The sequence below is a fragment of the Balaenoptera borealis genome (genome assembly GCF_965194805.1).
Source record: "Balaenoptera borealis genome assembly, chromosome: 11".
NCBI lineage: Eukaryota > Metazoa > Chordata > Mammalia > Artiodactyla > Balaenopteridae > Balaenoptera > Balaenoptera borealis.
Window position 1 is genome coordinate 15782405 of NC_138868.1, and position 27712 is coordinate 15810116.

General features: G+C 52.3%; 1 protein-coding gene and 1 long non-coding RNA gene across 7 annotated transcripts in view; one reads left to right on the top strand and one right to left on the bottom strand.

Moving 5' to 3' along the window:
- Window positions 1-27712, bottom strand: part of PRDM11 (PR/SET domain 11) — an 88721-nt gene that overhangs the window by 49705 nt on the left and 11304 nt on the right. Inside the window, exons 1-5 of one of the 4 annotated variants that reach the window (XM_082340084.1) lie at window positions 7172-7254; window positions 5948-6078; window positions 4690-4814; window positions 4238-4341; window positions 3391-3653 (exon numbers count right to left, since the gene is read on the bottom strand). In XM_082340084.1, coding sequence (XP_082196210.1) covers window positions 3391-3653; window positions 4238-4341; window positions 4690-4814; window positions 5948-6034 — 579 coding nt within the window. In that variant the 5' untranslated portion in view covers window positions 6035-6078; window positions 7172-7254. The other 3 variants (XM_082340086.1, XM_082340085.1, XM_082340087.1) reach the window with 3 other exon arrangements.
- Window positions 6085-17124, top strand: LOC309604991. 3 transcript variants are annotated; one of them, XR_014231200.1, is made up of 5 exons: window positions 6085-6631; window positions 7173-7294; window positions 9038-9099; window positions 12467-14515; window positions 14800-17124. It is a non-coding gene; the product is annotated as an uncharacterized lncRNA (long non-coding RNA). The 3 variants fall into 3 exon arrangements; XR_014231199.1 differs by having other exon boundaries at window positions 12467-17124; XR_014231201.1 differs by having other exon boundaries at window positions 6085-6425; window positions 12467-17124.

A 27712-nucleotide genomic window follows, 5' to 3' on the forward strand; every position in this document is an offset into this window, starting at 1 on the left:
CAACGTGATCACATGTGCAAAGTTCCTTTTACCATATAAGATAACACATTCACAAGTTCCAGGGATCTGGACATGGCCATCTTTGGAGAGCCATTGTTTGGCCTACTATAGTTACCTCCCTTCACCTGCTCCAAATCTCTAGGATATCCCTCCAGGGACAGAAAAAATGTTGGCCCACCTCCTTTCTACAGCCAGTGTCTCCATGTGAACCTTCTTAGGTAATATAAAAGCTTACCCATCACGCCTTATCTCTACTGTATATTCAATCATTTCTTCAGCTGGACTCCCTCCATTGGGTTTTTTAAGGAAGTTTATGTCTCATTAACAAACTCCCTTGACCCCAGTCTTCCCTCAGCCATCACCCTTCCTCTCTCCTCCACTTATTTCTAATCAAACTTCTGAGAAGTGACTATACCAGTCACCTCCATTCCAATGAGGTTCCCATCTCATTACTCTTCTGCAGGATTTCTCAGCCCTGGTACTGTTGACAACTGAGGCCAGATCATTCTTTTTTGTAGGAGGCTGTCCTATGTATTATAAACGGTTTACTAGCATCCCTGGCCTCTTACTTCCAGATGCCAGTAGCATATCTCCATCTTCAGTGGTGATGGCAAAAAAAAAAAATCTCCAGACATTTCCAACTACCCCAGAAAGGGGGCGGGGGGTATAAACTGCCCCAGGTTAACAACCACTGGCTTATAGTAACAGCTCTTGCTAAAGTCACCAATGACTTCCCCGGCACTAAATCCAGCAAACGCTTTTGAGCCCTTCTCTTGCTTGGCTTCTCAGCAGAGTTGGACATTGTTGGACATTCTGGCCTTCCCACCTCAGGCCACTCTTGCTCTGTCTCCCCTGCAGGATCAAACTCCCCTTCTGGACCGCTCACCGTTGAAGTTCCTCAAAGCTTAGTCCTTAGGCTGCTCTACCTCTCGCTCAGCCCATTCTCCCTGGGGGCTGCCCTCCGGCCCTCTGGCCCCACTGATCACCTATGCACAGGTGACTCATGAAGTAACATCTCCAGACGTCCTTTCCAAGCTCTGAACCCGTATATATAAAGCTGCCTAGTTGATATCACTACTTGGATATCTTGGCCTCACTCAACAAGATATATATCCAAGGCATCTCTCCAAACTCAACAAGCCCAAAACCCAAATCAGAATCTTCCCCTCAACCCAGTCCCCTTCTGGCATTCCCCATTTCTCACAGAAATTCACCATTCCTGACCTGTAGGGAGAGGAACGCTGCAGGAGCTGTTCACGACACTTCCCTCTCCCTTACTTGGGCCAATAGGTCTCTTCCCAAGTCAAATCTCTTTCATCTCTGAAACAGTTCACAAACCAGTTCACTTGTCTCCATGTCTCTGCCCCACCCTAGCTCAACCCTCCACCGTCACCAACTTCAAGAACAAACACAGCCCTCTGACTGGGGTGCAGACATCCATTCTTGACCAATGTCTCTACCCCATCAGTTCTCCAGCCTGCAGCCAAAGTCACCCTTTCAAAACATAAATGAAAGCTTTTCGCTGTTCTTAAAATGGAGAACGGAAGTCCCAGCTTGGCCCACTGGGCCCTACATGACCAAGCCGCTGTCTTCTCCAGGCCCATGTTTGCTGTACTCCAGGCACACTGACCTCCCAGTTGCTCAAACGTACTGTGCTCTCTTCTGCCACAGGACCTTTGCTCATGTTCTTCCATCCATCTTGATGCCCCTCACCAATCATCACCTGGTGGGAATTCTCTTCCTTCAATCACAGCTCAACTATTAGGAAGCCTTCCCCAACTTCTGGCCCCATCAAATCCCTTGGTTGATCACTTTTCTCCTAGCCCCACTGTCTCTCCATTACCTTTCAGAGCCATAATGTTACATTTATTGATGCTTATCTTATTCTTTAATTCCTTCCATCTTCCCCACAGTAAATTCTATGAGGGCAGGACTGATGTCTGATCTGGTCCACCATTGCGTCCCCAGAGCCAGCCCAGTGCTTGGCACAAAGCAGACCTTCAAGAGGTGTTTATTTAATGATAAATGAATCATCTTCCTACCCCCAGCCTGGCTCTCTCTACTGTCCCATGTCCCCCTATCCATGTTCAAGTTTGGTGCCTGAAAGTCATCATTGGTAATCCTTCCTTTTCGAATCTGAAAATCCCTCTTCCTCACCTTCACATCCTGTCTATCAACGAGTCTTGGGGATTCTCCCCCCTAAATCTCTCTCAAATGTGCCCACCTCTAGCACTTGAGTTTAAGCCACCATCATTCCAGATGTGAACCCTCACTCCAGCCTTTTACCTAGAATCCCAATTCTCCATTCTGCAACCTACCATGTCACACCTCTGCTTGAAACGTTCTGATGGCTTCCCCTGGCCCACAGGATGAAGCATGCACTTGTCACGGCCTATGAAACACAGCACGATCTGGCTCCCACCTCTCTCTCCTGCCAGCTCTCGCCGCTCTGCCTCTCAGGCTCACTGCTGCTGCCACCCCCCCCCCCCCCCCCAGACCTCTTGAGGTTCCTCTCTCTCAGCTGTTCTGCCTACACGGAGCATTTTTCCATCCCCCTTCTACTAACTGCTACTCATTCTTCAAGTCTCAGACCAGAGGAAATCTTGCCCAAACCCCTCAAGTAGGCCAAGAACAACAATAATAGCTGACAGTCACTGCGTGCTTACTAAAGGCAAGCACCATTCTAAGAACTTTGCAGCATTAACTCATTTCATCTTCACCATCAGCTATGATTATCCTGGCACCGAGAGGTTCAATGACTCATCCAAGGTCACATTAGATAGTAATTAGCAAACCTGGCTGACATGATGAACTCAGGCTCCAGGCCCCAAGTCCCAGAGCTCTGTGAACGCTGCCATCTCCCTGCGTACCCAGAGCGTCCCGTGTTCCCCCTTCAGAAGCAACTGTCACGTGTGCATGTATTTGTTCACTGCCTGTGCTCCCCACCAGACTGTCCACTCGCAGAGGGCAGGGACCGTGCCTGTCTTGTTGGAAGCTTTGCCTCTAGCATTGGATATTACTGCTTTTTTAGCTGAACGTCATGCTGTGCATCGCCACAGTCCCCAGCTCCAGGTCACCCACGCCAGAGGAGGGCTGGGGAAAACCCTTCATAAGTGTCATAGAATGGCCCGCCAGACGCACGCATGAGGACTCATGGAGAAACTGCCCCACCACTGATTCTGTTGACTACCGCCAGATGGGGCTCCTCTGCATGGCCCTCGGCCACCAAGGGTCACAGGGGCAAGGGGACAGCCAGATCCATCATCCACGTGTCCAGGAGTGATGGCAGAAAAGCTCTGGGCCAGGCTGGGCCAGCGTATGGCTCCCCCTGCTGGTTTCCTTCCATGTTCGTGGCACCCTTTTCCGAGGCACAGCCCGGGAGACACTCACCAGCCACGAGAAGAAGCCAGCTGATTTGTCCTGGGTGGAGATCTGCCCCTCATAGGGGCCGAAGATGTGGCCCTTGGGGATGACCTCATTTATGCAACGCACGTCATTCTCCCCACTGGCTTCCTTGACCACCTCCATGCCCTGGGGGATGGTGAGGGCCGCCCGGTCTGGGATGCCCACAGGCACCGGCGTGTCGGACACAAACACCGGGGGACCGTGGTTCGGGCACTCATCCACAAAGTACTCCTGGCAGGACTCGCAGACTGGAGGGATGGAAAGAGGAAAGAGAGCCTCAGTTGGGAGGTAGGACCCCCATGGAGGTGGCTGAGGGGCTGATGGGAGGTCCACCCTCCATGGGGGTCAGCGTAAGCCAGTGGAAAGTACACAGCATGGGACTCGGGAGTCCCAGCCCTGGCTCCACCCCAGCCAGTCACAGGCCCCTGAGTCTTCAGTAGTGAGAACTCACTCCCCTCCCTGGGGACTCAAAGGACACACCCACCAACACCAAGGAAGTCAGTTTGAAAAAATAGAAGAAAGATCATGACTGGAGTCCAATAGGTCTGGGTTTGAATTGCAGCTGTGCCTCTGTGAGCTGTGGGACCTGACGCAGGCGGTACTTAACCCTCACCAAGTCTCAGTGTCCTCCCCTGGAAAATGGGACCAAATAATGGACACCTCAGTGGCTAATGGTGAGGATTAACTGAGGCCTGGACCTGTGTCTGGCACATAATAGGTGAGTGCCTATCTTCAGTATTCTCACTGCAAATTCCCTAAGCAGAGATGGGATGGGGGGTGGGGGGGTGAAGGGCACGCGGAGTGGCCAGGAGTAGCCCCAAGCTCCACTTACACCAGAAGTCCACTTGCTGGAAGCTTTTGGGCATGATGAGGTCACGCTTCCCCTTCAGTTTCCTGGGCTCCACTTCCATGGCGGAGGGGTCTGGTCTCCTAGAGCTGGCCAGGACAGGGGCCAGTAGAGAAAGCACAAAGCGATCAGAGTGAGAGGCTGGTGGGCAGGGAAACCGAGGACGTGGCCGGATGTGAGGCAGGTGGAGGAACCCCAGCCCACCTGCTTGTTCAGTGCAGTGGGTAGTGGAAAGGTAGGAGTCCTGAGACCTGGGTTCAGTCCTTCTTGGGCCACTGCTTGGGTTTTTCTAGTGCCTGTGCTCACCCCTGGTCCTAGGAGTCGCCCAGAGCAGAGTATGGAAGATGAGTAAAGCATGGGATGTCTTCCCAGGGTCCCCCATCAACCCAGCCCAGCAATGCCCCCCCCCCTCGCCTGTCCCCACATTGGGGCCTCACCAGGGTTGGCCATACTCCTGGTCGCGGAGCGGTGAGCAGACCTCTGTCTTCACCACCGTCACCATCTCCCCCACGGCCGCCTTGGTCTGCGCCAAGCACTCCTTCATGTTCTCAGTCATTCTGTCCTGGGGACGCGAAGGCGGGACCAGCACAGGAAGAGGATCAAAGAGACAGGGGAAGAGGGGTGAGTGGCAGAGAGGGCAAGCGGGGGTCTCCTGGAGCCTGCTTACCCCCCCTGCCATCCCCAGAGGAAGCGCTTGAGAACACAGACAACAAAAACAGCTGTAGCCCGGCCAAGAGGAAATGCCATTTCTATCCCGGGCTGGTCCTGGGGACGACTGGAGCCACCAGCCCCATGGGGTCAGGGGCCAGGAGTAGCTCAGGCCAGGAGGCAGGGCTGGGAAGCACAGCCTGGACCCCAAGACCAAAGGGCAAAGGGTATGAGGGACCCACAGGAGCCTCTGCACAGAACTCTGCAATGGGGAGCAGGGGAGGGATCGACTCAAGTCCAGCTGGGGCCAAAGGGGGCAGGCAGATGAAATGGGCCCTGAGCGCCTGGCTGCACAGCCCCTCACCCAGGGGCTGCCAGGGAATGCAGCCAGGCTCGCTTTGCCAGCTCAGAGCAGGTACAGGCGGGGCCTGGGGGTCCCCGTGTGGGCCGGCCCTGACTCCAGGCCCCACCCAGCTCTCTCTAGGGGAGTCTCCCTAGCCCGCAGCTTACCGCCCTCCTCCACCACCGCGCTGGGCTTCAGCCCCTCCCTTGGCACCCCAGGGTCCTCATGCCAAGCCCGGGGACACTCTTCGGGCCAGAACAGCGCTCAGCTCGGGGTGGGAGCGCGCTCGGCCCCCGGACTGGGCGAGCAGCGTGTGTGACTCACTACCCGGGGCCCCGCTGGCCACACCCCTGCTCCTCGGCTAATCAGCCCCCTGCTCCCCACCGGGGCCCCAAAGCCGCCGGCAGCGGGGAGGGGTGTGGGGAAACGTGACGGCCTGCCCCCTTCTCCGAGCCGGCGGGGACTGGGGGCGCGCGGAGGGGGGCGGGGGAGGCCCGGGCCGGGCCGAGAGGCCCCGCCTCAGCTCCCCCCGACCCCCCCCCCCCGGAACCCCCTGCTCCTGAAGCCCGCGGGTCATCCCAGCTGCGTGTCCGGCTGGGAAAGTGTGAGATCCCGAGATCCGGCCGGCACGGCGCACCGGCCGGGAGCAGGGGCGGCGCGGGGGGCCGGGGAGGGCGCGGGCTCGCTCTCTCCCTCTCACCAACCTTCCCGGCGGGGCGCTCCCTGCCCAGCCCGGCCCTGCCCAGCGCCCGCCCCCCGCCCGCCAGGCCCGGCATTCCTTGCGGGGGCATGTGGCTTCTTGCCGGCCCCGGGGGCACGCAGTTGGCTGGCGGCCGGGAGGGGGGCGCGCGGGGAGCGGGAGGAAGCGGGCGCCCGGGAGGGGCGGCGGGAGGGGGCCCCGCCTAGGAGGAATTCCAGCCCCTCCCGCGGGTCTCGTCCCCCACGCGGGCCGGGGGGCGCCTCGCGGGCGTCTGGTGAGGATGATAGCGCCGGGGAGGCTGGGCCCCGCGGCCCACCGCGCGCCCTCCCAGCCTCCGCAGCCCACTCGGCACGGCGGCAGCGCGGCCTTCGGCGCGGCCAGAGCGCCACCGCCACCCAAGTCGCCGGCCACGCACCGCAAGCCCGCCCCTTCCCCACCTGCGCGGCCTAGGGTGGGGACCGGCGTCTGCGAGGGGCCCCAAGGTTGGTGCTTGGCTGACCTCATAGCCCACGAAATGGTCCCCCAGCCACCCGTGAGGTGGGCAGGGGTTGGGGGTCAGCGAGGCAGGAACCTAGGGCTGGAAGACATCCAGTGACTCGCGCAAGGTCACGCAGCCCACTCCTGGCGAAGTCTGCACTGGTGCCTAGGGCCTCCTCTGAGTAAATGGAAAACATCAGGACCCCGAAATGTAAGCATTTTGTTTCAGGACTGGTTCACTTTCATGCCACACCCTCAGCCCAGTCTTCTTCTAGAAGTATCAACCGAATCACCCTGGGGTGGGTTCAGGACTCAACCCATAGGTGCAGCTGCCAGGTGGGGGCAGGACCCAGGGGATTTATAAACGGTCACTGAACACCCCTGCCCTAAGGAGCACTTCTCAACCGCATGGACAACATTTACAGGCAACACATCCTGAGGCAGTTGGTCTAGAGTTTTAGGAGCCTGGGCTCCCCGAGCCCACTGCTTGTGTTCAAACGCCAGCTATTGGCTATGTGACCCTGGGCAGGTGTTAAGGACTGAATGTTTGTATGTGCCCCCCCAGGAAAAAAAAAAATCCATAATCCCTATGTTGGATGCCCTAACCCGCAGTATGCCTGTATTTGGAGACAGGGCCTGTGAGGGGGTGATAAAGGTTAAATGAGGTCATAAGGATGGGGCCCCAATCTAATAGGGCTGGTGCCCTTAAAGAAGGGGAAGAGACACCAGAGCGCCCCCTCTCTCTCCACCAGGTGAGGACAGTAGGAAGGCAACAGTCTGCAAGCCAGGAAGAGAGCCTTCACCAGGAACCAAATTAGCCAGCACCTTGATCTTAGACTTCCCAGCCTCCTGAACTGTGAGAAATAAGTGTCTGGTATGTAAGCCACCCAGTTTATGGCATTTTGTTATGACAGCCCGAGCTGACCTAGGCAGCAGGCTATCTAACTTCTCTGTGCTTCCATTTCTTCATTGGGAAAATGTGTCAAGTATTAGATTCTATCACAGACGTTGCTCTATTAAACAGACAGAGACATGTTTGGAGGGAGCTAGGGAGCTAGGCACCGTCTCTATACATCCACTGAAGAAAGCTCATCAAGAAGATGGGTATGTGCGGCATCATTAAGGAGAGGCTTTGAATTCTCTCCTTTGGATTGGACTTATTTTAAGTCAATCATTTGCAGACTCTGGCACTATAATAGGAACTGACCGCTTGGGACCATTTTGCATTGAGCTCTCCTGTTCTAGCCCCTCTGGCCTCCCCCAGCTTCACCTGTATGCCATGCTCCACCCTGCCGGGGGGGGGCCTGTGAACTTGCTGTGTATTCCACCTGGAACACACCTGGAAAACTCCTACCCATTCTTCAGCCCTCACTGTCCCCCCCCTCATAATACCCTCTCATGTCCCTTTCCTCATGGCACTTGTCACTCTTAGAGCAGTCTTCTGTTAGTATGATTATTTGATGAATATCTGTTTCCCATAATAGATTAGAAGCTCCCCAAGGGCAGAGGGCAGGCCTTTTTGCTCACCACTGAATGGCCAGCACTTGTAACAGTGAGTGCCTGACGTCAGGGCAGAACAAGTGAAAGACAAGCCATATGCTAGGGCATAAACTTTAAGGAGGCACCCATTCTCAGGGTCATGAGCTTGCAGGATTGGCACCTGAGACTGAGTGCCTCCTTCAATTTTTGCACCCCTAGGTGCCTTGCTTGCCTTACCCGGGTCTCAGCCTTGCCTATCACATAGCATATTCTCAATAAATATTTACCAAGTGAATTCATGGCCAAATGACCCATGTCATAACTCACTGTCTCCCACCAATATGTCCTTCTGGCCCCTTTGAGTATCTCAACTCTGTAAGAGACCTCAGAGGGGGAGATAGGGTGGGTGGGTTATTGTTTTGAACCCTCTTCATGGGGTACTTTCTCGTGACCTCTGCCAAGCAAGGTGGGGGAGGCTGGCACCGAGAGGCAGTGAGGGACAGTGAGAATGTGATGGGATTAGACTCCTGAGGCCTGGAGCCTGAATTTGATAATAAGTGTAAAGCATAAGCTGTGCAATCATGGGCATATGACTTCAACTCTCTAGGCCTTAGTGTCTAGTGTCTTCCTTGGTAAAATGGAAATAATCAAAATTGTCCCAGAGAAATCACTGAGACAAAGGCTGGGTCAAGGTCTTGGAAAGAGCCAAGTGCTAAGGGTTTGTAAGGGATATTAATAGTAAACTGGCTGCCAGAGGCAAGGGGGTGAGCAGGAAGAGAAAGGAGAGGGAGGATGGAGGGAAGAGAGACTGCGGGGGAAGGAAAGGAGGGAGAAGTAGGCAATAGTAAGAGAATAAAGGCTGGAGGGGAAGAGGGAGAGGAGAGGAAATCAGAGAAAAAAGAAGGTGGAAAGGGAGAGGGAGACTCAGAGAGACAGAGGGAAAAGGCACACAGACATTTTTCTAAGTCTTAAATGGCCCTGGGGAAAACATTCCCTTATAAAAAAAAGCATTCATTTGAATCTCAAAGTAGAGATGTCTGTGGGCCACTTACTTTCATGTCTTATTTTTCATTTACATCCCACCTTCATCCCATTAAAAAAATTGTGACGATTTATAACATAAACTCATACTCAACAGGACAGTTGAACAACGAGAGACCTCATGGAGAGGAGTGATGCCAATTATACCCAGAATCTGTGGTAAGATGTTTAATGATCTAGCTTTCCATTCAGTTCTGAGCCTCCTGGCAGGTAAGGCAAAAAGGGAAACACGATGGGTTACAAAGTACTCATTATTTGATACCTATTTATTGACTGGCTGCACAATTAAGTTCTTTTCATTCTTGGAGGGGTCCAGCTGCCTGGAGAACCAGAATCAACTCTCACTTACGTAACTGGTGTGTATTACAACTCCTTTCTGTGTCTGTAATGAAGGCCATGGGGGCAGGGAGGGAGAAGATGGGATGTGGCAGGACTGAGTGAACTTCCATTTGGGAAGAGAGGGAGAACACGGGCTTGTGTCCTTCATTAGGTCCAGCTCAGCGGGCACAGTAAGGCCCGAGCCAGGTGAAGCTCCAGCAACTGTTTCTGCAGACTGCTCTGGCCCTGCTTGCCCAGAGAGGGGCTTAGGGGAGGGGGGGGTGGCGGTCAGCAGGCCTCATAGAGGACTCCAAGCTGCTGGCAATGCTCCCTCTCAGCTGGCTCCTCTGAGTCTGCACCCGCAGAGATTAGGCATGTTGCAAACCCAGCAATGAGATGCAGACCCAAGAGGAGGGGACAGAATGCGGCTCAGGAGCCTGCAGCTCTGTTTTCACTCTTGGCAGGTTGCCAGGGTCCTGGAATGCCCGGCAGCCAGTGTGGCCAGAGGACCAGGGGCCTGTACCCACTTGGGTACCCTAGAGGCTGGCACCATGAGAATCTGGCAGATCTGCTCTTGTACCCCCACAGCATTCTGTGTTGTCTCCCCGATGACAAAGGGACACGCAGTGAGGGGGCTGGCCCGAGTTACACAGTGACCTGGGCTGGGTATCCCAAGCCTTGGGTCTCAGTCCTGACTGTGCCATAAACTTTTATTTATTTATTTATTTTTGGCTGCGTTGGGTCTTTGTTGCTGCGCGCGGGCTTTTCTCTAGTTGCAGCGAGCGGGGGCTACTCTTCCTTGCGGTGCTCGGGCTTCTCATTGCGGTGGCTTCTCCCCCGTTGCGGAGCACGGGCTCTAGGCGCGCGGGCTTCAGCAGCTGTGGCTCCCGGGCTCTAGAGCGCAGGCTGAGTAGTTGTGGCGCACGGGCTTAGTTGCTTGGCTGCATGTGGGATCTTCCCGGACCAGGACTCAAACCCGTGTCCCCTGCATTGGCAGGCGGATTCTTAACCACTCTGCCACCAGGGAAGGCCCTGTGCCATAAACTTTTTAGGTGATCCTGAGCAAGTTCCTGCCTGGCCCTGAGCCTCAGTTTCCCCTTCCTGAAAAATTAAAGTTCCAACATGGTTCTTAACAGTAAACCATGGGGATAATTGGGGGAAAGCACGGAATTATTACAGAGAGTTGTTGGATTTATATGTCCAGCAAGCACTGCCTATGGAAAGAATAGATTATATGCCTTGAACTTATGCATAAGACAGATTTGCAAATGTATGTAGGTACTTTTGTGAGGAACTAAAAGTAAATTTATTTAACACTGTTATTGATTCATAGAAGCCCTATGGCACCATGTGTTTTGTTAACCAACTGATACCAGCACAGCCCTCAACAAAGCTGTGTAACCTTGAGAAAATTCACTACCTGCTCCATCTCGGTTTTCTCATCTGTCCAATGGGACAGATATCAGATCCTATCTCATAGGGCTGTTTTACAGAGCATAGTGCCTGGCATGTAATAGGTACTCTATAGATATTAGTTCTTCTTATTGTCCATTTTATTTATTATTTTAAAAGTGTAGCACACATCAGGTGAGCATGTTGGTGAAATTTTTTTGACATTAAAAGAGGGCCTTGGGCTTCCCTGGTGGTGCAGTGGTTAAGAATCCGCCTGCCAATGCAGGGGACACGGGTTCGAGCCCTGGTCCGGGAAGATCCCACATGCCGCGGAGCAACTAAGCCCATGCACCACAGCTACTGAGCCTGCGCTCTAGAGCCCGTGAGCCACAACTACTGAGCCCACATGCCACAACTACTGAAGCCCGCGCACCTAGAGCCTGTGCTCCACAACGAGAGAAGCCACCGCAGTGAGCAGCCCACGCACCACAACGAAGAGTAGCCCCCACTCGCCGCAACTAGAGAAAGCCTGTACGCAGCAACGAAGACCCAACACAGCCAAGAATAAATAAATAAATAAATAAATTTATTTTAAAAAATAATAATAAAAGAGGGCCTTCACGAGTAGTCAATACCCTTAATAGAGAAACACTTTCAATAAATCTATACTATAAAGATGCTTATCCCAATGGAAAAAAAAATGGAAAAGAACGTGAAAAAGCAATCTGCAAAAGAAAAGAGACAAATGGCCAATATGCTTTATGGAAAACCACAAAACTCTAATACTCAAATAAATATAAGTTAAAACAAATAAATATCATTTCTCCTCTATTAAATTGGCAAAGATTAAAAATCTTGGTATTAGTCAGAGTTGGCAAGTGTGTGGGGGAAATACCCTACATACCCTACTAGTTAGAATAGAAATCGGTGTAATCTTTCTGCAGGGCAATTTGGCAATGCATATGAAACGCCTTGAAATGAGCAAAACCTTTGTAGGAGCAGTCCCAAATCTAAGAATTTATCCTAAGGACATAATTAAGTTGTGTGCAAAGATTTACCCACAAGGCTGTCCTCTGCAACACTATTTTTAGTAGCAAAAAACAGGAAATAACTTAAACCTCGAAAACAGGAGAGAAGTTAATACATAACACACAATGAAATATTACACAGCAATTAACAGTGCTTTAGAAGAATATTTATTGACACGGAAACACAGGCTCAACATACTGTTAAAGAAAAACTGAAAGTTATGAAGTGAAAGAAGCCAATCTGAAAAGGCTACATGCTGTGTGATTCTAACTCCATGACATTCTGGAGAAGGCAACACTATGGAGAGAGTAAAAAGATCAGTAGTTCCCAGGGGTAAGAGGGTGGGAAGGGTGAATAGGCAGAGCACAGAGGATTTTTAGGGCAGTGAAACTACTCTGTATGATACTATAATGGTGGATACATGTCATTATACATTTGTCCAAACCCTCAGAATGTAAAGCACCAGTGAGCCTTAATGTAAACTGTGGCCTTGGGATGATAATGATGTCAGTGTAGGTTCAGCATTTGTAACAAATGTACCTGCCTCTGGTTTTAACTGTGTAACCAACAGTTGAATGCCTGCTGGAGTGGCCACTGGACTGGCCACATAGCTGAGGACTGATGGGTCCAAGCACACCCCCAGCTCTTGGAGTCTGGGCTAGTCCTCTGACTAATGCTGCTGTCCATAGTGGGGGAGGTTCTGGGGGTGGGGGCCAGGGAGCACAGGGAAACCCTCTACTTTCTGCTTGATTTTCCTGTGAACCTAAAACTGCTCTAAAAAATAAAGTCTAGGGACTTCCCTGGTGGTGCAGTGATTGGGAATCTGCCTGCCAATGCAGGGGACACGGGTTCGAGCCCTGGTCTGGAAGATCCCACATGCCGCGGAGCAACTAAGCCTGTGCACCACAACTACTGAGCCTGAGCTCTAGAGCCTGCGAGTCACAACTACTGAGCCTGCGAGCCACAACTACTGAAGCCTGTGCACCTAAAGCCCGTGCTCTGCAAGAAGAGAAGCCACCGCAATGAGAAGCCCGCACACCGCAACGAAAAGTAGCCCCCCCCGCTTGCTGCAAATAGAGAGAAAGCCTGCATGCAGCAACGAAGACCCAACACAGCCAAAAAAACAAATAAATAAATAAATTTATTTATCTATTTAAAAAAATAATAAGAAAGTCTATTTTTTAAATGAAAGTTGCAAAGATAGATACAAAATAATTCCATATAAAAATGTATATTTAGCTGTACGGATTTGCACATACAGATCTGGGAGAATACATATTGGGATATCACTAGTGGTTAGTTGCGGGGCTTATGTTAAAGAGAGTTTCTGTTTTTTTTTTTTTTTTTTGATAAAGAGAAAAAAAAGTCACTTAAAAAATTTCTAAAGGAACTCTTCATACTCATTTAGTTGAGAAATTGCCAGAGAAGATAATAACTAAGATTCTTCCATCTTTACCCACTTGTCAGTAGATACTGAGATCTAACCAACTATTTGGGAGGAAGGAGGAATCCAAATTAAAGACTGAACACCAGGCATATGTGTCACTTGATGCACATTCGATGAATGAAGGAATCGAATCAATCAATCGACTAATTGACCAATAAGGGCCCCAATATTTCAACCATGAAACACCTCTGTTTTAATTTTTTCTGATTCCCATTTGAAAGATTTTGTCTACCAAACATACTGCATGTATTGTATGATAATTCATTCATTTTCCTAGTTTTTCTAATACACACAGGTTATGTGATAACCAGGGTGAACACATGGGTTCTCTGCTGTCATTCTAAGCAAAAGCAAAGAAATCTAGCACATTCATTCACTTGTCCTGCTGATTACAGGGAGCCGTGCGATTTTCATTACACTTCTCTATGTTCAAAAAATAGCTCGGTGGATGGAATACTATGCAGAAGTGAGACTGGACCACAACTGCATGCTTAGTATAGATGAGTCATAATACTGAGAAAAGAAACGAGACCCCAAAGAGTACATGCCGTATGGTTTAATTTATATAGTTAAAAATAGGCAAAACTATGGTGGTTACAGGTGTTACTGGTTATCCCTGCAAAGAATTATTATAGAAATGGGCAGAAAAGGGGGTTCTAGGGTGCTGGCCATGCTCTATTTCTGGATCTGGGTACTGGCCCCTTGGGTGTGTTAAGTTTGTGAAAATATATTGAGCCATGCTCTTATAATATGTGCATTTTTTATATGTATGTCAATAATAACAAAGAAAAAAATCTGCAGGGGCCCTCAGGGCAAGGAACTCCCGTGGCGGGACCTCCAACCCCATCCAGCCCTTGATTTTGCATTTGGGGGAACTGCGGTCCAGCCAGGTGAGGCTCCTGCCTCAGTCATGGCAGATCTGGTTTCAGGCCTTTACCTGCACGGCAGTTTCCACTGAGCATCAGTGGTGCAGCTGGCCAAGGCCTGTAGAACACATTCTCCCAAGGTGGTTCCTCCTGCAGAACCTTTTAGAGGTACTATGTTGACTCCATGATGGTAAGACTTTGATAAGGAGTTGGAAGAAACAGTGTAAAAGTTCGTGAGTCAAATGGAGAAGTTGGTGAAGGATGGCACCTTTTTTTTTATGAGTTTGCTTCTTACAGCGGATACTGCTAGTGGCTTACCTGGATCCCATTCCCCCTTTCCTCCCACTAATGGAATTGGACTTTGTTCAGATGCTGCACCTTCCTCACCGGACCTACTGCCCTACCCTCGGGGGAAAGCACGCAGCCTTTGTTGCAAATGGCTGCCACGTCCTGCGTAAGACCCCAGCAGGAATCACCCTTAGGATGACGTTAGCACAGCAGAGCAGCGGAAAGATGTGGTATAGTAATAAATGTATCTGGTCTTTGTCCCCAGTTCCTGGAACAGAGCTCCTAAAACCCTTAGCATTTCCCAATAGGAGTGTCTTTTGTTATTCACAAGGAGCCCCTTGCTATCACACCTGAGTTGATGCTAATGAAGTGACTTAGGATGGGGCCCCTTGATAGACTTAAGATGGGGCTGATCACCAGAAAGACCAAGAGATTAGAGTTAGAACTTTCAGTCCCATCCACTGACTTGGGGGTGGGGGTAAAGACTGAACTCTATAAAAATTCTTAGGATTCAGAGAGCTTCGTGGCTGGTGAACACATCCAGGTGCTGGGAGAGTAGCGCGTCTGGAAAGGGCATGAAAGCTCCACGCCCCTCTCCCCATACTTTGCTCTATGCATCTCTTCCATCTGGCTGTTCCTGAGTTGTGTCCTTTATAATAAACCAAAAATAGTAAGGAAAGCACTTTCCTGAGTTCTGTGAATTGTTCTCGGGAGTTATAGAACCTGGGGAGGGGGACGTGGAAACCCCTGATTTATGTTGGTCAGAAGTATGGGTGGCCCAGGACTTGCAAGTGGCGTTTGAAGTGGGAACAATCTTGAGGAAGTGGGCCCCCAACCTGTGGGATCTGTGCTCATTCTGGATAGTTAGTTTCAGTTGGTGTCGAAGTATCAGAGCATGGTTTGTTCGGTATTGGAAAACATACCAGAGACGGGGACTTTAAATGACATGGTTAAGGCATTAAATCAACGGGTCCTGAAAACTGCCCTACTGCTGCACTTCCTGTTACTTCGTTTTACTCAAGCCTGACTAGGACAGGGTCTCTGTTACACGCAGCCACAACCATCCTCACCGGTACCCTACCCTGCCAAAGGTGCAGGCTCCACCTACCCGCAGGTCCAATCGGGCTGGGATCAGAACTCCGGCTGTGCCTGTGTAAAGCGTCCTCCTCAGTGGTGCCTTGGACTACAAAGGGGCAAAGGGAGGGGCTGCAGCATTACACCCCCAGCCACCCCTCTCCCCTAAGCCCAACATCTGACCTGCAGCTATAACCTGAGCTCTCTCTCTCATGCACTGCTGGTGGGAGTGTAAGACTGGTACCTCTAGGGAGAGCAGTTTGGCACTGGGAACCTTGCAAAAATGCACATAATCTTCGATCCTGCAATTCCACTTCTAGGAGTTTCTCCAAGACACATGTGTAAGGGTATTCACTGCAGTCTGGAATCGTAAGGAACAACGAGCGTGTCCATCTGGAGGTTGGTTAAATAACTGATGGCATATCCATACAACAGGCAGCTGTTTCAAAGAAGGAACTGACGGAACAAACTCCATCCCCTGCTTCCACTCTGCCCCTACTGTCCATTCTCCACCCCACAGCCAGGGTGAACCCATTACAACCTAGGTCAGATCAGATGGCCCCCAGCTCAAAACCCTCCTCAGAGCCCCATCTCACGCAGAGCAAACAGCAAAGCTCTTCAGTGGCGTGCCATCCGGACCCAGTCTGCCCTCACTCCCTCTGGACCTCATCTCCTCCCACTCCCCCTTCACGCCCACCACAGCCCCAAAGGCTGCCTTGCACAGCCTGCAACAAGACACGCTTCGTCTAGAGCCTTTGCACTGGCTGTTCCCCCTGCCTGGAATGTTCTTCCCCCAGGGACCCACAGGGCTCACTCTCCTTCATGCCCTTCAGCCCTTTGCTGAATATCACATTCTCTGGCCACCTATATAAACTTGCAGCCCCCTTACGCTTTCTACCCCTCCTTCCTTGCTTCATTTTCCTCCAGAGCACTATTCACTGTCAAATATATGCAGTACTTATTTATATTCCTGGCTGGCTGTCTCCCCGACTAGAATGTAAAGTCCAGGAAGGCAGAGATATTTATCTGTTTTGTTCATTGCTGTATCCTCTGCCACTAGGAGAGTGCCTGGTGCAAAGTGAAGCACACAATACACACGTGTTGAATGGATTACATAATTCGTGGTGAAAACAAAATCTTGGTAAAGAAGACTTTGTATAATTTGAGAGGCAGCAGAAAATGGTGGTTTGAGACCAGGCTGACTAGGTTCAAACCCCAACTGCGTCAACCACTGTGTGATGTCGGGGGAGTTCCTTAACCTCTCTGTACCTGGAGATATTAATAGCACCTACCTGGTAAGGCTGTTATGAGGATTAAATGAGTTAGTATTTGTTATCTACCTAGAATGGTGTCTGACACAAACTGAGTAAGCTATATAAATGTGTGTTACATAAAATAAACATACCCCGTTTTAATAAAATTAGAAGGACATACACATTCATATGTGCTTATGTATGCACGGAATAGCTCTAGGCTATGACAGCTGCTGTTCCTGGGATTTCGGGCTGAGGGAGGAAAATTCTCATTGAATTTTACACCAGATCCACGCATTTCTAATGTAAAAAAATAGATCAGCAATGCCCAGGAGTTGTCAATTGTTGAGGCTGGGTGATAGGTCCATGGAAGTTTATTATACTCTTCTATCTTTTTTGTAGAGTAAAAAATTTTAGAGTACATATCAGTATTAATAGTCTAAAAAATAAGTCCCAGGCTACCCTGCCACCTCCCCTCCCAGCATGCCAGCGAGTGGAACAGAAGGGGAGACTGCATCTGCTGATGGAGGGAGGGTGGGCGGGTGGGGGGGGGGGGTTGGGGCTCCTTCCAGCCACCTGCTGTCCCCACGGAGGGGGACCCTGAAGTCCAAACAAATTCCCTGAGTCCCACCTGGCTCCAGGATTCCAAGCACCAAGTCAACCACACGAGGCTGGGGGAGAAGGGCTGTGCTGGGAGCGCTGGGTCAGGCTGCAAGCGCCTAGGGTCTCTGGGCTGAGCTACCAGGGGCTCAGGGAAGCCACGCTTGCAGATGCCAAAGCGGGAGGAAGGGAAGGTCTTGATAGAAAACGGCCTGGATGTGTACATTCATTTAAGGACACTCAGAGGCGGCCTGCATTGATTGCTTGCAGGCAGATGTTGGGAGACCAGATATGTCCTCTGGTGTCCCCAGCTCCTTACCCCTGTGATGCTAATGCAGAGGGCACACAGTCTTTAAGCAATCTGCCCCCAAGTCACACCTGCAGGGGTGTGACTTTAAGCAATCTGCCCCCAAGTCACACCTGCAGGGGTGTGACTTTAAGCAATCTGCCTCCTAAGGGGCAGGGCTGGGGAAGGTGTGCTCTCGCATCTTACTGCCTCCTACTCCCAGAGGAAGACTCTGGGAGATACAAACCCACCGCCATCCAGCCTGTGCTCGGCAGCCCCTCCCCCAGCTCCGTTCTCCCCGCCCCTCTCCACAGTGCTCTTAGCTTTCTCGCCTCTACACTCCTCCCGACCCACCCACCGACGGAGCTGGCGCCTCTATTTAGCCAGGTAGGACCCTGGTGAAACACCACGCGGTGTCTTGGCCACAAGGAAAGGGGTCCTACTGTCCGCAGCACGACTCCCGGAGGGAAAGGCCCATGTAGGGAGGGGCTGCAGGGCCCTCAGGGGCCCCGTGGGCCTGGTGCCAGCCTTCACTTCTCCTGCAGTCTCCTTCGGCTCCCTCCCTCCTCCTTGTTCCACCCGGCCCTGCCATTCTCACTGCCTGTTGATTCACCCAGTCCTGCCCAGAATCTCAGAATGAAAAGAAAGCTCAAAAGTCACCTAAATCTTTGCTCCTCCTGGTGTGTTCCACAGACCAGCAATAGGGCCACCACACGGCACTTGTTAGAAATGCAGAGTCCCGAGCTCCACCCCAGACCCCCTGAATCAGAGTGTGCCTTAAAACAGGAGATTCCCCCGGTGATTTGTATGCAGAGTTGAGTTTGAGAAGCACTAGTCTAAATTGCGAGAGGCTGGAAGCCACAGTGTATGTCATCACTGAGCGTGCTTGAACACCTCCAGCCGGGGACCAGGCAGCCAGACCACCATCCCATCTTTGGACAAGTAAGGGGTGTGTGTGTGTGTGTGTGTGTGTGTGTGTGTGTGTGAGTGAGAGAGAGAGAGAGAGAGAGAGATGGAAGGGGTGGTCCGCCATGGGTCCTGAGCGTCCCCTGCTGAGTTTATCAGACTGCAAGCCCTCACCATTCTCTGACCTCTGACTGTGAGCCATTTCTGTAGCTAGTCACACAAGTAACTAAGTAGGTCATGGTGACCACAGCATGAATACTACCATACAACTGCTCGCTCCCCGGGGAAGGGGAACCAGCTTCTTTACCGCTTGCTACAAAAGGTGCCAAGCCCTCAGCCCTGAGCTCTTCCAGCGCAGTGTAACCCACAGTCACCATCTGGGTCCGTCGTGTCACCCGATGGGACCCGGGGGCACAGTAACCGGTTCTGCCGTGCTCACACTCCTGCTGTCTCCCGTGCTGGGGGTAACAAACCGTCTTGCTGATCCAAGGAGTCTTGGCCACATGTAGCATCCACACCAAGAGACTGGGGTTCTTTCCTAACTATGTATGTGTGTGTAGGTGTGTCTGTCTGTGTGTGGGTACCATTAGTGGCCATTTATGAAGAATTAACTATCTTCCCACGTACTCCTGGAAAGGCTCACGCATGTGGGTTTATACTAGGACCTCGGTTTGAGGGGATTCAAAGGGAACCTGGACCTTCCTGAGCACCTGCTTTGTGCCAGGTCTTGGCCAGGTGCTCCACTTTTTTATTATCTCACTTAATCCTCTTCGCAAACCTGCAGGGTGGAGTCTATCCCCGTTTTATATTTGAGGAAACTGAAGCTCTACCAGCAGCTCAATCTTGAAACAGTAACAAGCATAAATTATCTGGACACAGGCAATAAAGAAGTAAACAACGAATGAGATGATTTCGGAGGACACCTGTGAATGCGAGGCGCTGTGATCACTAATTATTATAATGATTGTGTGTCAAGCTGGACCGAACAAACAGTGTCCTGGGGCTTCTCCGGCTGGGCTGACAAGCTCCGCACGGAGGAGACACTGTGGAACCGTGACACTCCGTAGCGGGGGTGGGGCGAACCTGGCAAGGACCAAGGACAGAAGACCTTCATCCTGGTCCTGGAGGAAAAAGGGGCACGGATGTGGCTGATGCCAGGCTCTGTGCCCGGTGTTCTACACATACCGTGGAGGATACTCATTTATTCGCTCTTGACTTTTGCATGCTATGGAGTGCCGGGCACTGTCCTAGGTGCTGGGACCCCAGGGTGAACTAGGTCCCTGACCTCGTGAGGCCTGCAGCCTGGGTAGAATGTCTGTAGGTTTCCCCACTAGCATCCATTACCCCTTCTGGCACCAAGCCCCCTGGTGTCCTTGGGGAGACCCCTTTTCAAAATGCTTCACTCTGATAGGTTGGCCCAAAGGCCAACCCACCAGTGCTTATATCTGCCCATCACAGTGAATGGTGTAGGGAAGGGTAAAGGGCCCAGTTAATCATGAGCTGCAGTTTTGGGGTTTTGGAGGAATCTGCTGGGAAGAGGGACTCTGAAAATATAGAACGTAAGTACGGATCTGCTGGCAGCCAGCCACGGTGCCACCACACACGGCAGCCTGCCTATGAATGGAGCCAGTACAGAATAAAGCAGAGTAGGATAGACCGAGTCCTGATGACGCCGTGTGAGCCCTGGATCCAACTGTGCCTGAAGCTGTAGATGCTCCTGGACTTCTCACTTTGCGGAGCCCATAAATTCCACTTTTGCCTAATCCTGTTAGACTTGAAATTCTGTCTGATTGTATTTAGTCCTTTCAACAATCTACTGAGTACAGTTTTACTTTACTTGTTTTTCAGACAGAAAATGGAGGCTCAGAGAGGTTAAGTGGCTTGAATAAGGATGCACAGTAACTGTCTGGAGACTCTCCAAGTCAAAGCCCATGCCCTTTCCACTACTCCAAGGTGGCAGTCTAGTGTAGAGGGTGATAACCCATGTCAGGGAGTGAAGGGACCTCCTAGGAGAGGTGGCCCCTGAGGGATTACTAGAACAAGACTTGCTCTAATCAGAGACAGGTCTGTAGAGAGGCAGCAGAGGAAAGGATCCACAGCTTACAAACTGGTGGCTGGGTTTTTTTCCAGTTTTTATTTTTGCTTTAGTTGCCAACTTTAAAGAAACATAAGATTTCGTGTAAAAACATGGATGTTCAGCTTTTCTGGAAAACCAGAAGCTCTAGCAACGCTAAGCAGGGGGTCCCACGTGGCAACAATTTGCCAGAGCTGGGCGATGGTGGCCAAATGGGCAAGGCACTTACTTTCCAGATCTCCGGCCAGCCCGTGTCATTCAGGGTTGTCCCCTGCCTGGGCTGGGCTGCTGAGTGTGTGGCCTGCATGGCAGAGACCAAAGTGCTGTGTAGACGCTGTCCTCTGAGAACCCAGCCTCAGGTGAGAGGAGGGCGCTGGGGAGGGACCACGGTGGGACCCCGCCTCTGTCCGCTCTGGCTGCTCCCAAGTCCCCAGGGCCCAGAACGGTTCCTGGTAGGGGCTCAATGCACACTTGGCGGAGGGAAGAAGAAAATGAGAGTGTGAGCTGGGAGCTTCCAGGACCACCTCACAGCGACCGTATAAACCAACTCCAAGAGGCACCTTGGTGTAGAAGTCAGGAACAATGTGGGCTCTGGAGTGGGCACAAATTATGGCTCCACCACATACAACTGTGTCATCTGCGGAAGTTATTTTCACCTTCTGGGCCTTCAGTTACCCCTCCATAAAATGGGGATAATAATAGTCAGAGGGTTGTTGTGAGCAAAATGGTAAGCAGTCAGTAAGTAACTATTAGCCTGACTTCTTCCATGATTCACTGACCTGAGATAAATTCCTTCCCCTCTCTGAGCCTCAGTTTACCCGAGGCGCTTAGATTTGATTTTTGGCTTGAACTTACCAGCTCTGGTATTCTGTGACTATGAAAATTCAGCATTCCTGCAAACTCCCAGAGCTGAGCCACAAAGAAGCACCCTAGCAGGTCACAGGGGTCTCTCTGCTAAACCACTCCCCCACTGAGGTCAAAACAGACCTGAATGTCCGTCATGGTATAACCATTTGATTCCAAATTCATTTAGATTTAGCCAAGTTCCAGCCCCAGGACCTGCTGTGGCTCATTTACTCCAAATCATAACCCAAAGGCACAGGGACAGAGCTGCGAGCAGCCGGCCCTCGGGGGCCCTTTCAGGGATCCCAGGGCGTCCTGTGCTTGCTTCTGAGCATGCAAGCAGGGCTCGGCACGGGCGTTTCACTGCGGCTGGCGCCGGGTCATCCAGCTGGCAGAGCCGTTTCCATTTCTCTCACACGCCCCCGGATGGGAAATGATTCATGAAAACCAAGAAGGTAAAATTAGCCCAGAGGCTGCCGAGTAATTTATACAGCCAACAGCCCCAGGAGGGAGGGAAGGCCCCCGCTGCCAGCTCAGTGTGGCCTCCTGGGGGCTGGCGGAGACCAGCCTGGCCATCAGGAGCCTCTGCCTCTGGGGTCTTCTATTTCTGGACTCAGCCTCCAGGACTGCTGGCGAGGCTTCCGGAGCTTTCTCTGACCCCTTCCATCCCCTCAACAGATCTGCTCGTGACATTAGGGACCTGCTGAGTGTCAGCGGGTGGCTGTGGAGACACGCATGCGTTTCACCCTCACCTCAGCCTTGGGGGGAAAGTTTCACCTCCTGTCTCACAGGTGAGGAAACTGAGGCTCAGAGAGGCCAGGTGAGTGGCCAAAGATGTGTGGCAAAGCTCACATTCAAACCCAGATCTCATGGCGCCCAGAAACAGTGCTTCCCCCCATGCGGGGTGCTGTCTGCCGAACCCCAGTTTCTCAGGGTGGGGTGAGGGAATGGACCTGGTGGGGTTCCCTGGCAAGCCCCACCTCATCCTGCCATGTGCTTCTCACAGTCTCAGGACTATTTAGGACTAGGACCTGGTCCTTGACTCCAAGCCCAGTTGTCCCAACTGTCAAGGTGGAGAGTCCCCAGTATCCTAGTATCTTCAAAAGGGGATGAGAAAATGCCAGGCTGGGCCCTGAGCCATAAATCATACCCCTAAAAGGGAAGGACAGAACAGCAGGTATCGGTGAGCCCCATGGTCCCACTTCATGGGGCCAGACACCAAGGCCCAGAGAGGGGTAGGAACTTACTCAAGGCCACACAGCAGATCTATGGCAGAGCCTGGGATGGAACTGCATCTCCTGAGTCCCACTGCAGAGAGCCTACTGTCAGAGCTGTTCACGAAGTGAGCAAATCTGAATGGGGGTTCCCAGCACGCAGGGGCAGCTGAGGCGGGAGTCACCCGAGACCTCCAGGGGCCCTTGATCTGGTTCTTCCCCAGGCATCTGCCCCCAGTTTTGGAACCCACAGTGAGGAACTGGAAAGGGCCCCTCAGAAGGCGGTAGGTGAGACTCCACACCTGTGGGAACCTGGGTGAGTCACCTCGCCTCCCTGAGCCTGGATGAAAGATGGGTGCGGGGAACTGACAAGCAAAACGTGTGTGTGAACCACCCAGCAGGCTGTGAGCGTCCCACAGGAATACAGGGGTCCCGCACGAGCTCGGTCACAGCGCTCACCCTCAGCCCCTCTGGCCCCTGGCTTTGCCCAGAGGAAGCCCAAGGCCAGCCACGGGTGACACCCCACAGCCACCCATGCAGAGGGAACTTGCCTCTGTCCCCGGGGCTGGGCAGCTGCACGCCAGTGAGACAGCTCAGAGCCACACCCCACTCCCAGGACGGGTCAGAGCAGCTCAGAGGCACCGTCTTCCCAGAGGGACCGCAGCTGCCGTGGGCCGGCCCTGAGCACAGCACTTTCAAACATCACCGCACTGGACCCTTCCCATCAACACTGGAGAAAAGGTGGCTGGGTCCTCACTTTACTGACACTCAGAGAGGCTGAGTCGCTTGTCCAAAGCCTCACATCCATTCACGCAATTATTCACTCGACAAGTGTTTCCCAAGGCCCACCATGTGCCATGCACGGTGCCAGGATGAGACAGGCATGTGTGGCCCTCCTGGCCATGAGAGGCCTTGTAGTGGTTCATGGGCAACCTCGAGCCACTCTGCTGGGATTCCAGTCCCAGCTTCACCCCCATATGTCCTTGAGAAGTCACCTCTCTGCACCTCAGTTTCCTCAGTAAATGGAGGATAATAATGGTGTCTACCTCATGAGGTTATTCTGAAGATTAAGTGAAATATTATGGGTCAAGACTTAGAACAGCACCTGGCACATAGTAAGCACTCAATAAACATCAACAGTTATTGTTGAGCCAGGACGCAAGCCCACCTCCCTCTGACGCCAGCAGCCATGCTCTTAACTCAAAGCTAGGCCGGCTCAGTGTCCGAGGTGTGTGTGACCCAGCAGCATGACTGGTGAGGGTCTACAGTAAGAATCAGAAGGTGGGTTCAAGTTTCCCCTCTGCTAGCCGCCAGCTCAGACCAGCGCCTGGGCCTTTCTGAGCCTTGCTTCCTCCAGTCTTAAAATGTACCCCGTGATGGCTGCTCTCCTGCCTCCCTGGAGAAGTACCCAGAGTCCCCAGGGTTGCTGCAGGCCGCTGCCCACACCACAGGACAGGCCCAGAGAGCGAGCCTTCTCCCCAGCAGGGCACATGGCCTCAGCTGAAGCAGCCACACTCTGTCCCCTGCCACCTCTGGCTACTGAGAGGGTTTGTGGCTGGTGCTGGGGAAGGGCTGGGCCCCGGGCCAGTGACGGTGCTTCTCGCCTCTCGGGAAATAATCCCAACCCTCTGTGCTCACTGACCACACATGCCACAGACCAGAGGGCAAGAGGTCAAGCAGGGCTGCCCCGCTGGGCACCTTCCGCCAAGATATCACGTTGGGTGGCCTCGTGAAAAAGAACTGAACAAGGAGCCAGACGGCCTGGGTACATTCCCAACCCTGCCAGCGGCTAACTGTGTGCCTTTGGGAAAGTCACTTGACGTCTCTGGGCTTCTGATTCCACATGTGTGAAATGGCCTTGACCAGGCTGCCTACTTCAGAGGGTGGCTGTGCAGAGCTGGTTAGTTGGTGGCATAAAGGTGGTTTCGAACCTGAAAGGGGGTCGGGGGGGATGGAGGGGTGAGAAAAAGAGCAAAGGGGCCATCCTTTCCAGCACTAAATATACAGTCACCTGCGGAGATTTGCCCCACGGGCTGAAAGGTAAACCCAGGCTTGGACCAGCCAGTGTGGCCCAGAGGGGCCCCGGGGCTCTCAGGGGAGAGCTTGGCCCCAAGCTGCTTTCTTCTCCTGCCCACCCTGCAGGCCAAGGGAGATCAAATCCCCGGCCACAACAGGCCCCATTGAGAGTCGGTAAATCTGCCCGAGGTGTGGGGTCATGTTACCAGGTTCCTGGCCACCACCACTAAGCGAAGGGTCAGGCTGACCTCCTTCCCTCCCAGTAGGCCCCGATCCAGAACCTACAGGACCAAGCCAGGCAGAAATCGGATCACCCACTGCATTCCCAGGCAGCAGCCTCCTCTGGGAAATCGGTGGACAGTGGGATGAAGCTGTCGCAAAGACCGGAGCCATCCCAGGCTGCCCACGGGAGCACAGGCCCTCTGCGCACCGAGGTGGGCCTGGACCTAACGCAGACAGGAGACCTCAGGGTAATAATATTATTAGGATTTTATGAGCATTTTGCACCTTATACATGTTAGTTTACTTGGTCCTCACAGAAGCACCATGGTACGCATGCTATCGTCATCTGTATTTTACAAAGGACGAAACTAGGCACCGAGAGGTTAAGTCCATTTCCCAGAAACACCAGGATTTGAACCAAGGCATCTGGATTCCAAAGTTCACTTATCACAACAGCCACCTGAGAGAGGAGTCATTCAAAAACACACCTTTTGAGTAATGCTAGAAAAACCCAAGTGTGAAAGAGAAAAGACTCCAGGGGCCATGGCCATTGTTTCCAGCTCTCTGGGGACTGCCAGAGGGCACAGGGGCAGATTTTCTCTCTGGCTAAAGAAGGGATTCAGGAATAGTGGGAGACCCACAGGGAGACATTTGGTTCTGTGCAGAGCCTCAGGGGACAGATTTTTAAATATTGCACAATAATTTGTTAAAAATGCAACTGGCTCCCATAACCCAGCAGTAGCTGCTACAGATATGACCAAAGAGGCACAAGAATAAAATCAGAATTAACCTAAATGTCCAGCAGTTAGAGAATGGTTAAATAAGTGACGATCCTCTCCACTGATATACTACTGTCTATTAGTTTAAAAAAAAAAAGAAGAAGAAAAACAATATGGTAAGCTCACTGTGTAAAACTATGACTAGATTTCCTAGATCCAATGTTAAGTGAGAAAAGCAATTTGAAGAATGAAACCATTTGTTTAAACACACATATGCATGCACACACACACACACGCACATGCTATAATGGTACATATTCCTATAGGTTCTGTGTGCGGTGCATAGACAAAGATCTAGATGGATATATACCGAAGTAATAACAGTGATGATTAACCTTGCAGAGGAGGCTGGAATGCTACGGTTATCAAGGAGACTATATTTCACTTTTTAAATATTATTTGATTTTTTTACAGCAAAAATGTATCCGTATATCCCTTATATAATTAAAACATAGTAAAACAACATAAAAAAGACACAACGAGCTGTCTTGGAAACAGTGAGCTACTGGTCCCTGGAAGTGTGCAAGCATGTGCATTGGGGTGGAGGGATTTACCACAAGCATAGGTGGGTCTAGTCCTTCTGGACTTCACAGCCTCATCAGGGGAGTAGAGCAAAGCCCTTACTGTCCCTGCATCGTGAGCGGCTTTAAGGAAGCACAGAGAATCGGATCTTGGAGGAGGGAGAGGCCAGGAGTTGTGGACACTCACTGTGACGCAGTCAGAGGCACACAGGCCAGCTACCAAGTCCACCTCCAGCTGTACAGCTCCACCCCTCCCCTTCTCCCAGTAACACCCAGCCCTGGCCCCTCTGTCCCAGCAGCCCCCAGCCCCTGGCCAGCATGTCTGGCGTCAGCCTCAGACTCCCAGGGTGGGGGCCATGTCTTTGGGAAGACCTCACACTGGGGACAAGAATTCAGGAAGGAAGGAGGAAGTGGATGTAAAATGCTTATAGGGCTGAGCGCCCCTGACTGTGACACTGAGCCCAGGCAACAGCCCAGGTCACATGAGGAGCCCTAATCCCCAACAGGCGGATCCCTAGCCTCAGCCAGACCCTAGCCCTAGTCAGGCACTGTAACAAGCCAGGACCAGTGAAGCTCTTACCTTCAAGACAGCTACAGCATCAAGAAAAGAGTCAAGCGATATAGCTCTGAGTCCCAGCTCAGCCCCTGACTTCCTACAAGACCTTAACAAATCCCAGCTCAGCCCCTGACTTCCTACAGGACCTTAACAAAGTCACTGAACCTGTGGAGCCTCAACTCCCTCATCTGCAAAATGGGCTCACAGTATCCACCTCCCAATCTTGCTGTGTAGATGAAACATCATCCGTGTAGCCCCTCTGTGAACCATATGGACTCCCACAAAACACACGGCCTCATCCATGCCACGGAAAGAAAAGGAGGTGGCAACATCTTATTGCCAAAGGCAGCCACACTTGCTGCAAGACAGGAGTGAGTCCAAAAGGGCAGGGGAGCCTTTCTTGGCTACTGTCCTGGGCCGAGGGCCAGGGTGCTTGCGGGGAGGGCAGGGAGCCACCGACAGGTGCCCGGGCGGAGTCCGGTTTCTACCTGAAACTGGGGGCAGGGGCTCCTGGGAGCCAGGCCAGCGAGTCCTCCCCTCACCGCTAGCCCAGGGAGCGGGGGCAGGGGCGGGCGACAGACCCACAAGGGCAATCAAGGGGAGGAAGAGCAAAGCTCAGTCACTGCCAGAAGGGGCGAGCAAAGGGCCGGCCTCGGAGGACTTCACCTGGGAGGCAAAGCAGTACGGGCCACGCAGAACTGGCTCGGGGTCCTGTGAGGACAGGGGCTGCCGAGAAGCAAGAAGGTCCCACCTGGCACTCACAGTGAAAAGTGCCAGCTCTGGGAGAGGGTGGGGCAGCAGGACGAAGCCTGAGGTGGTCCAGCTGCCCCAGAGCTGCCCCCTCCTGCCTCAGGGAGACCCAGGGCTGTGGCAATACTGAGTCCAGCGTGGGGCCAGCCCACGGCACAGAGGGCCAGGGAGGTCTGAGGACAGAAGCCTCCAAGCACGACCAAGGCCCCTGTCAAAACCAAAGCACCAAACGTAAAATAGAGAGCTAGCGGGAAGCAGCCGCATAGCACAGGGAGATCAGCTACGTGCTTTGTGACCACCTAGAGGGGTGGGATAGGGAGGGTGGGAGGGAGGGAGAT